This window comes from Artemia franciscana, chromosome 14 (genome assembly GCF_032884065.1).
Source record: "Artemia franciscana chromosome 14, ASM3288406v1, whole genome shotgun sequence".
Taxonomy (NCBI): domain Eukaryota; kingdom Metazoa; phylum Arthropoda; class Branchiopoda; order Anostraca; family Artemiidae; genus Artemia; species Artemia franciscana.
In genome coordinates, this window is record NC_088876.1 from 9,543,645 (window position 1) to 9,556,297 (window position 12,653).

Consider the following 12,653-nt stretch of genomic DNA (forward strand, 5'->3'; position numbering starts at 1 on the left):
AGCAATTCTTGTCAACTGATTGTTTCGCCTATAAAGAATACTATCTCGAGGTAAGAACTGATCACCGGTGACAACGATTGCCACTTTGTTGATAGTTGCGTATCAGGAGGCATCAATTCGATTGCTGTTTTTAAGCAGAAGCACTAAATTATTATTTTTGTGGAAAAGATGATATATACAAATATATATATATATATTTTCTTTTTAGTTTTTTTGTAGTTTTTACCTTTTTTAGTTTTTTTCTTCTTGTGTATTAATGTTAAAGCCAAGGTTCAAACCTGGAGCCTCTCGGACCTAGAACCTGAAACATAACGCTTTACCAACTCAGCTACTTCGGCGTGAATACATTCGTTTTGAGCAGCTTCCTCGGGTGTTGCCATTGTTGTCCTGGTCGTCATTTATATTGCCTGTGTCCCGGTCGTCATTTGTGTCCCGGTATCCCAGTCTGTAATTTCTCCTTGAGTGTACCGGTCGTTATTTATATTCCCTCTGTCCCGGTCGTCATTTGTGTCCCGGTCTGTAATTTCTCTTTGAGTGTTTTTTCTTTTTAGTATTTTTTAGTTTTTTACATTTTTTCTTTTTTCAGTTTTCTTTTTCTTCTTTATTTTTCAGCTTCACTATGAAATACATATCGCCGAACCTTTGTTTTTTTAACTAAAATCTGGTAGGCATTGATGACCTTTTCCAAGTCAAGATCCCAAACCCAATCATCATCGCTATCGTCATTTGTGTCCCGGTGTCCCAGTCTGTAATTTCTCTTTGAGCGTCCTGGTCGTCATTTATATTCCTTGTGTCCCGTGTCCCGGTCTGTAGTGTCATCTTATAATGACGTCATATACAAAGCCTTATATACTTATAATGACGTCAAAAACAAACCCACAAACAAACAAACATGCATATATACAACTTATTTTTATATATATAGATACAGTTTCTTCTTTAGTTTTTTTTCTTTTTTAGTTTTTCTTTTTTTTAGTTTCGTCTTTTTATTGATTTGTTTTCTTCAATTTGTCAATGTTCATTCTAACATTGACGCTTGGAAAAATCTTTACGTGCCAAGCATGCTAAAGCTCCAACAATTTATATTAAACCTCAAATTTGGGGTATCTGTTTTAAGGTTTTCGAATTACTTTAATCTATTGTCAAAATATATTGAAATATTTGTGCAATTCCCAGTTTTTTTTTAGTTTTTTCTTTTTTTTAGTTTTTTAGCTTTTATAGTTTTTATTTCTTTTTAGTTTTTTATCTTTTTTATTTTTTTACGTTTTCTTTTTAGGTTTTTTCTTTTTTTAATTTTTTTAATTTTTTAATTTTTTATTTAGTTTTTTCTTTATAGTTTTTTTTAGTTTTTTACCATTTTTCTTTTTTCGAATTACTTTAATCTATTGTCAAAATATTTCGAAATATTTATGCAATTTTCAGTTTTTACATTCTAGTTTGTTTTCTTTTATATATATAGAAGATATAATCTGGCGTAACAGACAAAGTGTAACAGATATAACAGACAGACAACTTATTTTTATGTTGATAGATAGATTAGTTCAGTTAATATAGGCTAGAGGTTGATCTTCCCTATCATTAGATTTAAAATTTTAAAAAGCCAGAGGGCGAAATTCCCTTAGGCTAGAGTTAGCTCTTACTATAACTATATGTAATTTATTTTTGTTAAGTCTCCAATTGTGCAATGGTAAGAATATCCGCTCCTCACGTGGGTGATAATTTAAAGAATCCGATGATTCCTGATGGAAAAATGATTTTTCGTAGAAAATTGATGACTTTCTTTTTTTTTTAATTACAAACATTCACTAGATATGGCTATTTCTTTTAAAATGAGCAGTTAAACAGTTCTCACTGATGTTCCAGTGCCAAGCTATCTGTGTAAAAGAAAAAAAAAATATTCCGTTGATGCAGAATATCGTGGTTGCAGCCACTTTTCTTGATTTTCAAACCAATGTACTTTCCTTGTTATTCAAGGCAAGGGACTCTTAGTGTCCTATATAAGGGTTTTGAACAAGAAGGCTGTAATAGTATACATATTTTTTTTTTATCTGAATCTAGTTTAAGGAGTTATGAGGTATTTTTTTATTATGGGACGTGGTCGTTTCTTATTAAGTTGTGACCTACCGCTATTATCCGGATTAAGAGAATCACGCAGCTATACAAGTTCAATGTGTGCCAGGTTTGTTCTTTACTAGGTTTTCAGCAATCACTACAGCCATGATACGAATGAAACTTGCATAGTCCCTATTTACTATTAACAATTGTTAAGGTCTAGAGCTTGTTCTTTAATATAATTAGTCAATTTATACTTCTATTAATAACTACTAATTATATAACATATTTCATGATTGATAATCCTTTATATAATATACCTTAGAGAAGTAAAATTCTAAAGCTATTTGTTTCAAGTAACTTTGTCAATTTGTTCTTTACTATAAACTAGATTATAGCTACAGCTGCAACCATGATATAACAACCACTCTAAATACACATACACACCTTTGAGTTAGTATAGGCTAGACCCCGATAATTACTGTATTTTAGTATTGGACGTGATTGTCTCTTACTAGGCTGCTAGCTACCTCTGCAATCCAGAAACTCCTTTTAATACTTCAGTTACAAGGAGCTACAGTTCTTTCTTTTGTTTAACTTCTGCAACTATGATTTAAATATTTCGGTAACTCTGGGCAAGAGTTTTTCTCTACTGTAATTAGTTTCAATATCATTCTGTACTTTCAATTGATCATACTTTTTATTTGCGCCAGAGATTTTATAATAATGATTTAGAAACTTAAGAAATATGAACTAGAAAAACTTCCGGACTAGACAGGGGACTGGTTGGTCATGTATCAATCATTTGACACAGTATTTTAAGTTTAGAGTACAAGTAGCCTTGCCTATTAGGCTTAGGTTCACTTGTTCGCCTGTGAATACAAGCAAATTCAGTCCCAGATTTAGTACAAGAGGCCAGTAGACAATGTCCGTCACGCGTCAATCAAAAATCAATTCAATCTGTCTTCCCTTAGCTATAACTATCTACCTTAGCTCTGCACAAGGAATGATGTATGGACGGATGGATGATGGACTTATTCATCAAATGACATCATTTTTATACAATCCTACAAAGGGCTTGCGCCAGATTTGTAAAAGAATAAGTTATTATGTTTCTTAGGATTGGTTCAGACAGCTAACAAAGTCCATTCTTGGCATGAGTTTGTTCTATAATAGGTTTTAGCCATCTCTACAGGCATAACACGCTACCGCTCCACATACCTATATACGTCTTTAAGTTAGTGTTGGTTAGAGTTCGTTGTTTATTGTATTTTAATATTGGACTTTCTGTTTTCTTACTAGGTTGCAAGCTACCGCCACAACCTGGAAAATCGACTATTAATATGATAACGGTATTGTTAACACTTTGAATATGGTGAGGACATACGAAGGCATGCAATAGGATTTGTATTTGGACACTGAAGGATCCAAGTTGAATAAATTGATTATTTTATTTGTTTCATGGTACAGTCCAACTTAACATTGCCATCAGGGGTAATATATGAATAAATTTCAAATCGATTTAGCGAAATTAATGCCTTACTCTCCACCAACAGCTCGGAAAAGGTACAATCTTAACGTACTGTGATTCTTCGGACAATACTCATATCTGGAGTACCAGACACCCAATGTAATAGTAACATGAGTGTTTTAAAACATTGAATCGATTATACCACTATCCAATAGCCACGAATCGCGATCTAAGGATTACATCGTCAATTCACATAGGGTCCCATAATATCTATCAAAGGATAAATTGTAGAGAGGAAATCAGTTTACTTTACATATAAGAGATTTGAAAGTCCAAACATTTCAAATTTATCTAGAGAATTTGTCCGTGATCCTGTGGCACAAGTACTTTTTACGAAGGCCTAAGTGAATTTAGAAGAAATTTCGCTATTGACAAATCCGTAATAAGTCAATGTAATTCCGTGAACCTTTATTAATATGTCGTTAATTCGTGACTGTATGTGAAACTAGCAGTTCTATCTTATTTCCACTTGCTCTTAATTTTTCAATTGTCAAAGCAAAAGAACTCATGTCCTGTTGCTTTTGTACCTGAAATATTGCCAAGGTGAGAGAGATTATTGCATTTGGTGCAGTGGCAGCTACTTTTAGTAAACTAAGGTTTGCCGAAGCAAATTGTACCTTTATATCGATATCAACATTAGGAGGTATCCATTGAGGTACATTAAATATTTCATGATTCATTTTCCCAACTAAGTGTAAATCTTTATTTGACGTATCTAAGTATATTGCTAGTATCATTGCCCGTTTTGTATTTATATCCGATAGCTAAACCTCTTAATAGCATATAAGACATTGGTGTCATCAACATAAATTGTATATAGCTTGCATAGTTTGAAAGATTATTGTTTGTGCTGCTCACCAACGTGCCATTTATTTAAACATTTATTTTTCTAAACAAATTTTGTAGTGCACGACTTTCATAAGATAACCTCTCGACTGTACTTTGTATTTCGTTTTAGATTTTTCAACAATGACTTGCAAATCTATATATGTGGAAGTCAAATCTATGAAATGGTCTTCACTGGAATAAATTTGAAAATTTACGTTTTCAGAGTGCGGTTATTGCGGCTAAAATTGTTCTCAACGTTTGTATTGTATCTTACAACCTGACTCTAGTTCGGCATTGTGGATTGACATGCATGAGAGGTATAGCATAAGTGGGAGATGATAACAACGGCAATGAAGGGGGAAAATTAATGCAAAGTTCTTCTTTTCACTTAATTTGACCGTCTGTCTTGGCTTTTTCTACAATTAGCCATGACTTGATTTGCCCACAACTATTCCATTTATAATTCAAATTTTTAATTTGAATTAAAAATGGAATAGTTTTGGGCAATTCAAGTCATGGCTAATTGTAGAAAAAGCCAAGACAGATAGTCCAAGATAGTTCTATTGTATCTTAACGTTTAGACAATTTCGAAAATGCTATAATAAATATACTTAAAATAGATCCCGATGAAGCATTTCAAAGTAGAATGAAAGGAAGGTTTAAGTAAAAATCAAGCCTATTAATTTATTTAAGAAGAATATTACAAAAATCTTTACCTTGGAATTTTATCCATAAAAATTATTCTCTAATAAATGCAAGAGTATACAATTTATCTATCAGAATTAAAATAACAAAAAATAAAATGTGTTTCGAAGCAGAACAAACCATGAACGTCTTCAGCGGCAATCCAAGAATCAAAATCAGAGTTTTATTCTAGCCAGAAAAGCAGCGATTGTCCCTCACCCTTGCGAGTTTGACTCACTTATATCTTTTTAGTTAGATCCATTCCATTATTTTTAAATTTTTTTTAATTCATACTCTTAAAAACTGCCAAGATTATTCTCATTTTTCTTATCACGTAGACGATCACGTTACAGTTAAACGTTGAAAGATCAGTTCTTGGACTCAAATTTCCTAACAACCTTCAAGAAATTCCTCCTTACATACCCAACACATCTCATAATCTCTATTTGCCAACTATTCCTCTGGTGATAAAATCATTGCATATTTTAAGTTGTGGAGTCGTAAAATTGATTTATCAGCTGTTTTATTAAGTGCATTCATAGCTGTACCTACACAATCTTCCCCAGCCAATGTCTCAAGTACCTCTACCAATTATATGGTATTACTTGAGTCTCTTTGAGAATGCCAATATGAGACTTCAATGACTTTATGTTCTTTAACACGATTTAGATTTGATGAAACGCAAACATCCATGAGTTTGGCTTCGATGTCTAAAGCCACTTTTTCACTCTATAAGAGCAAATTTGAAAAGTCTTGAAACGCAAGATGGCACTGCCATATGGAAACTTCTCTACGGACTGGTACCCATTACTCTTACGTTGCATCAAGTGGTGTTTTAATTTTAACTTTGTATGGAATCCTGAAAGACACATTGAACAATAATTCAGTGAAGTGTAACCTTTCCCTTGATTTAGAGCCTGGCAAATGTGGGGGAATAAGAATAAAAATCTCTATTGAATCAGGATCTTTTGCAGGCTCGTATGAAAGGTATATCCTGTGGTTCCCCGATTCAATAGACGACGTGCTCACTGGACATGTATCTCCCTTTTATCCTAAATTCCCCCTCTTCCTACCCTGTATCGTACTATAACACTGTAACACCAACCTTTGAATTATCATTAGCCCTCTCAAAAATGTCCCTCCCCTTAATTGTTACAGGATTCTACCCCGTTAAACAGTTAAAATCTTCATTAGGAAACTCTTCCCTCTCCACTTCTCCATTAACTGCCAAATCATCCAAATTTGTCTTCATGTTATCATCTTTCAAGAGTTTAGGGCCTGCCATGAAGACCACTTACTTGAAGCACTCTAAGCCCGTATCGAAAAAAAAAAGCGTTGTACACCTTTACAAACCTTTAAGTCTGTATTGTATGTTACTTCTTAAAATAAATTCCTTTTTAAATTTACCCACATTTAAATCTAAATTTTCAACCAACAAAACCACTGAACCGCTCCCCATATCATTATTATTCTCTATCCTATAAAAACAGTTCTCATCCACTCTAAAAAACACCCTTGAAATTTTTCATGTTTGGGTGCAGTGTCTGCGTTTCAGTATCTAAATTGCAGTTTCTGCTTCCAGTTCTCCTGAATTCCAGTTTTCCCCCTGTAAGGCTCCTTGAGATGATGCTAGTGTTAGTGTGTGAGCCTAATAGAAATATTAAGAGCTTATTAACCCATTGAAACACTTAGATTTCATCCTGAAAAACAACTTATATTAGATAGAAATAAAGTATATTATTAGTCTGAACTTTTAACGGGGCAAAGGGACTATTCGGATATGTTGAGGGTTTTCTACCACCTAAAGATGTAATGACCAGAAAGTACTCTATAAATGGAGCCAAAGTAGTCGTTCGTCTTGGTTAAGGCATTCTACCAGCTAAGAATTTAAGAGCAAAACATTACCACATACATGGGGGTAAGTTGCTCCCTTTACGATTTAGCTATTACAATATCCCCCATTTAAATTATTAGGCTTAAAACATTGGACTTAAGGAGGGAATGGTACTAATAGGGTCTGTTGGTGCCTCATCCTTGCCATAAAAATCAACGAGAAGCTGATCCAGGCATGATCACTCTCAGTCAGCTTTGCTGGATCATCAATTGCGGACTGAAAAAGAATAAAAATTGTTGTTGCCTGGAAACTCTTTTGATTTTAAGCTGTAAAAAATAATATTTAGCTAAAAAGAAATATATTATTAAGCTGAGTAGGATTACATTATTTAGCTGAGAAGAAACCTTTTTTTGGAGGAGTAGTGGCATTCCTCCCCCTTCCACCTCCCAGAGATAGCGAAAATGGACTCTCTCTATTCTACTATTTCTGATCCCGCCATGGTTAAAACGTTAAGTTTTTACTACTAAAATACTGTTCTGTAAGTTACACTTAATTATGCTTCATTGCTTTTTTTGAAAAAATACCGAATGCGAAACTTCAAACTACTTACACCCTTAGAAAACAGGATTGGTCAACAAAATAACAATAGGTGAATTTAATAACTTCTTTTTTTCAAACATAGAATTAATCACTAAAATAATGTATATTTTAGAACCAGCGAGATTCTGGCTATTTCTCCTCTATTATTGCGAAAAAAAATGTGTTATCTTAGCCATATCTTTTAGGGCCGAGGGAAACCTCAAAACACCCCTCAAACAATTTAGAGGGCTATGGCATTTTCTACATTATTAAGCTGAAATGAAACATTTTTAGAATTGCCTCCCATCCAGGGGTAGCAAAAAAGGTTCCCAACGTCATAAATATTTCCCCATGCCGTAAATAGTTTTTTACGCCTAAAACTTTAAGCTTTACGAAAAATATCTATGATCAAAGAACTTCAACTTACAATAGAAATGATGATCTGCTGATTGCATGGGTGTCGAAGTGGCTGCATTCTTCCTGGTTTATTGTGGGACCGCAGAAGGGCCAGCATCTTCGCTTTGAAGGACTGATGTGGTTGAATCGCCACCACAAGCCTTTGCCCTTTTTTGGGGAGGGGTATTGATCAGAATTTTCTTTAAATGGAAATAAAATATTAGTTTTTCATGAAACAAAAGCGATAAAAATAACTTTATTTTGATCATTTAAGAAGTTTAGAATTTAGTTTTAGGACTACATAGGACTAATTAGCATTTCTAAAGTGTGAAACTTAATTTTGAGAAACAAATCGACCCCATTGCCCCCCACCCACTTAACGGGGCCTAACAGTAGGAAAAATGCAATAATGATAGGACACCTTGGGTCAAATTATGCATAACCCCTTTGCTCTATTAGGGATTTCAACTTTCATATGGATTAAGGGGCCTCTCTTCAACCTTAGTAAGAAAAAGTCCGGCAAAAAAAATATTTGACAGAAAAGTTTGAATTAACAAAACAGCGTAAACCATGAATATTTTCTTTGTCTTTGTATGCGCATTAATTTTTCTATAATATGTTACAGTAAAGGAAAAACAATTAATTCTTAACACCTATTTTCCAATTTAGCAATAAAAGTTTTACACAACAGCGTCTAAACTATAATAAGCAAAACATTCTAAGATAAAGAATGAATTTTCAGTTTTTCTAGTTTCATCATAGTACCTTTTTTCAAATTCAAGCTTCATAAGCCTTGCATAAACAAAAATATGGCTTCAAAAAGTTAAGCTAAGAGAATTCCACGCCCTCATGAGTTTTATCGGGGTCATTGGATCTTTGATGGACCGATCTGGACTGAATGAAATCTTTGAATTAATGTACGCTTCCGATACAGTTCCTCATTTTGTAAGTGGTGAGGCTATTTCTCAAGCACTGTGAGCCCATATCATTGCAGACACTGCATTTCACTTGATTCCGAAAATGGAACATGTAGACGAGGATTCAGATGCGGAACTGGAATGGAATAAAAAATTTGTATTTAATCTGGTGAGCTTAGTGAACTTACAGAATCTACATCAGAAAGTAATGGATAGATGAGCCTCTCTCGAACATATCTCCCAGTTTTCAAGTCCTATAAAAATCCAAGGTTGTCGCCTCTTAAATCAAAGCGAAGCTACTATACTTAAACAGGAAAACTAAAGATGCAGCACATGGACATGGTTGCCATTCTACGAAATTTCTTCAAAACTAAACGAACAGGTCAATGGCAATATTAATTAAAAAAAGTTTCCAACATGCTGCTTTACCTCGCAGTAGCTGGTCGCTACGATTAAATGAAGTCGGCTTTAACTTCAGCAGATGAACAGATTTGAACATACAAAACCAACACTTTACCACTTTTTCGGAAAAAGATTAAAACTAAAATCAATTATTTAGCTAGTCGTTTGAAGTTACTTAATAGGCCCTAGTTATTCGGGATGGTCTAGTTTAGAGTGGAGGGTAGGGAGGGTAGAAACTGTTGCATTTTGTTTGAGGATAAAACTTAGATTGACTGTGCTCTAAGAAAGGCACGTAAAATAGTTAAAGACAACCACGCTGGATAGCGCGTAACTTTTTAAAAAGAATAGCGCTTGGCTCGTTTGGAAATGGCCCTTTTTGAGAAACTGTGCAAGTGTGTTCCTCTTAAGAAAGATCATTCATCAGATGCTGCTGATACCTTTAGGTACTTTCATATTAGGCTATTGTCTTTGACAAGCTAGAGATAATGAAACAATTTCTGTTTGGATGCAATGTCAAGGATGCCACTAAGTGGAGAGAAGACACCACAGATCTTGGCAAATTAAAATCTTTTGTCCTCCTTCGGTTTAAGGCTACTTTTCTCTGATTATAGGCTTAGGATTCAGTTCTTATGATTCCAGTTAAACATTAGGCTATGCCTTGTAAATATTTTGTTAAATTTGTAGGCTAGTTGACAACATCATTTACCTAAAATGAAATTGAATAGGCCTTATCCTGCTCTACTTGATGCCCTTTTTATGCTCTTTTACAATTAAGCTATTACTTCTGAGGCAAATGATATTTTGAGCCCTGAAAGGGCTCAAAATAGGCCATTGTCTCCTAACCAAAAATTTAAAAATTTGTTTGCACAAAAAATGGATGGTGAGAAAAGGAAAATAGGTAAAGTCAAAGTAACAGATTATTCAAGTAGTTCCTGAACTTTCTGAATGGTGGCTCTTGAGTATATATTTCTGTATAAGGGAGGGAGAGGTAAAGTTCATAGAGCAAGTTTGAACTATACCCCCCTCCCTAATTTGCAAATATATACCCTGAACTGGTATAACACCTAGGGGTTGGCTTAAAAATCATTTCTGATGTAAATGTGTGTTAGATTTGGATTCAAGATGCAATTCTGACTATGGAGATAAGTTTATTTTGTAGCTACCTAAATAATCTATTAATGCCTATAAACTTTACACAAAAATACAGTAAATATTAAAGAGTTCACATAAATAACCTATGAATAAAGTGAATATAAGACTTGATGCCTATTTAATGCTTTTTGTAAATATAATAATCACTTTACTGAAAGATAGATTAACAGACTCACTAACAGAGTCCAGATAGGTATGAAGCAAACTTACCTCTAGAATCAGAATTTCATCCTGAATCCAAATGTGACATTTGTTTCCATTGCATTTACTTTCCGCAGATAATATTTTTTTCAAATAATCCATGCTTGTCTTTAACATTAGGAAAACAAGAAAAATAGAGTTTCATTACACTTCATAATATGCTCAACATTAATATATTTCCAAATATACTGCCTTTGAAATCTTATCATCAAGTAAAAATGTGAACCTAGTTAAAGACAAATTTGAAAAATGTTCTATGCTCCCATGTTCTGCCACATTTGCTCAGGCCAATTTTGTCCTTGATATTTAATGTGTTTTTACTTCCTAAAATCTTTCAATTCTAGATTAGATTCTCTTGTTTAAAAACTTACAAAAGTGAAAATGAATGCACCCTTTACATCTGCCAATAGGATAGAAATGGAATCATTGAAAAAAAGGTAGATATACAGTGAATATAATTTCCTGAATGAAAAAGAAAATAAGACTTACTGCTTTTTGAAATAATGATTTTGCTACAGCTAGATAGGTCAAATTGGTTGTAGTTTGGTCATGAAATTTGGTAGAGGGGGATCAAAAGGGAGATACACAGTGAATATAATTTCCTGAAATGGAAAAATAAAATAAGATATACTGCTTTTTATAATGATGTTTTTATTATAGCTAGATAGGTAAAATTTGTTGTAGTTTGGTCATGAAATTTGGCAGAGGGGATCTGCTATGGAATCACCTGATTGTTTTAATTTGTATTTCCAGTATTTAATTAAAACTCTGATTCTCTTATTTGTCATTGAAATGCCTAATAAGTTCTAATAATATCATATTCCTTATGTTTGGGATTCACATACTAACCCATAAGACTGCCTATATTTTTACTTTTCTAAATATTTCTTTTAATCAGCTCCTAAAAGAGAATTGGCATAAATTAGCTAAGAATTATAACAGTTTCGCCCAACACAAGTGCTATTTGTGGGACATTTATCTCTGCATCAGCATGCTGCACAAAGTGTCTGCAGAGAATGCAATAAAGTGAATTTAAACAAAATATGCATATTTTTCTCACAATTTTGAAATTTTGTGTACACATATAAGCAGTAATAACCCATTTTCTTTCTCTATTGTTATCAGTTTTATTATGCAAAAATAGGAGACCAAGCTTTGCTTCTGAAGGGGATTATAGACATAAAAATGATATTCACTATAACCCCCCTGATATAAAAAAGAAAAGCTTTTATTTAATTTTTATAGAACTCATTAATTTAACAAAGATACAAAGCAAAAAGCAATTTTCAAACTCTAGGAGTCAATTTGCCCTTCCAATTGATATCCCTAACAATTTTAAGCTAATTTAAGGTTTCTTCAGTTAATCTGAATATTCTTTGTCAAACAGTACCCAACAAATAAGTTAATAACTTTACATTTTGAATAATCTCATATTTGAAATATGGTTGCTATTTAAATGTGAGGAACATGTCACAACATAATATTACACCATCTGTGATTATACTTTGACTTATCCTGTATCTGCATCTTAGCTTAGACTCTGCTATTGTACCACCTATGATTTTTGTTTTGGGTTTATGTGGCCTGCTGATATCAATGCTATTTATTAATATAACTTGGCAAACCCCTCAAAAAATCAATCAAATAAAAAATCATAGATAATATTTTGATAAACCATATACATTAAAAGTTTAGTACAAAAAATTAAATCTTACAGAGTCAAAATCCATTCAAATTACAAGCAAATGAATAGCATGATACCCATGTCATTAGAGTAGAGCTTGGTTCAACTATGAGATTGAGCATCCTGTCCTGGCCATGAGGGTTGAGGGAAGTGGAGGAGGGATATGTACTGCAGCATTAGTGGTGAATCTGGCTGAAAAAAAGAGTTTATACAACATTTACCTTTGCGCACCTGAAAGCTTGTTTATGCCATAATATGGTTGTGTGTAGCAGCTCATTGCTGACAATTTTGGTAACAGCCAAACACCAGTACTTATATTTATGATTGTTTATGGTTATTATGTATTGTGTAATATTTTTGAATTCACCAAGTAGCATATTAGTTAAAAACTTT

At 33.3% G+C, this 12,653-nt stretch overlaps 1 protein-coding gene across 1 annotated transcript in view; it reads left to right on the forward strand.

Annotated features, from left to right (window-relative positions):
- The first annotated feature begins 9,536 nt into the window (after positions 1–9,536).
- The window catches only part of LOC136035286 (mediator of RNA polymerase II transcription subunit 16-like), a 105,386-nt gene continuing 102,269 nt past the window's right edge, over positions 9,537–12,653 (forward strand). The window contains exon 1 of the mRNA XM_065716970.1: positions 9,537–9,666. Within this exon, the coding sequence (XP_065573042.1) occupies positions 9,590–9,666 (77 nt within the window). The 5' untranslated portion in view covers positions 9,537–9,589. The remainder of the gene's footprint in view (positions 9,667–12,653) is intronic.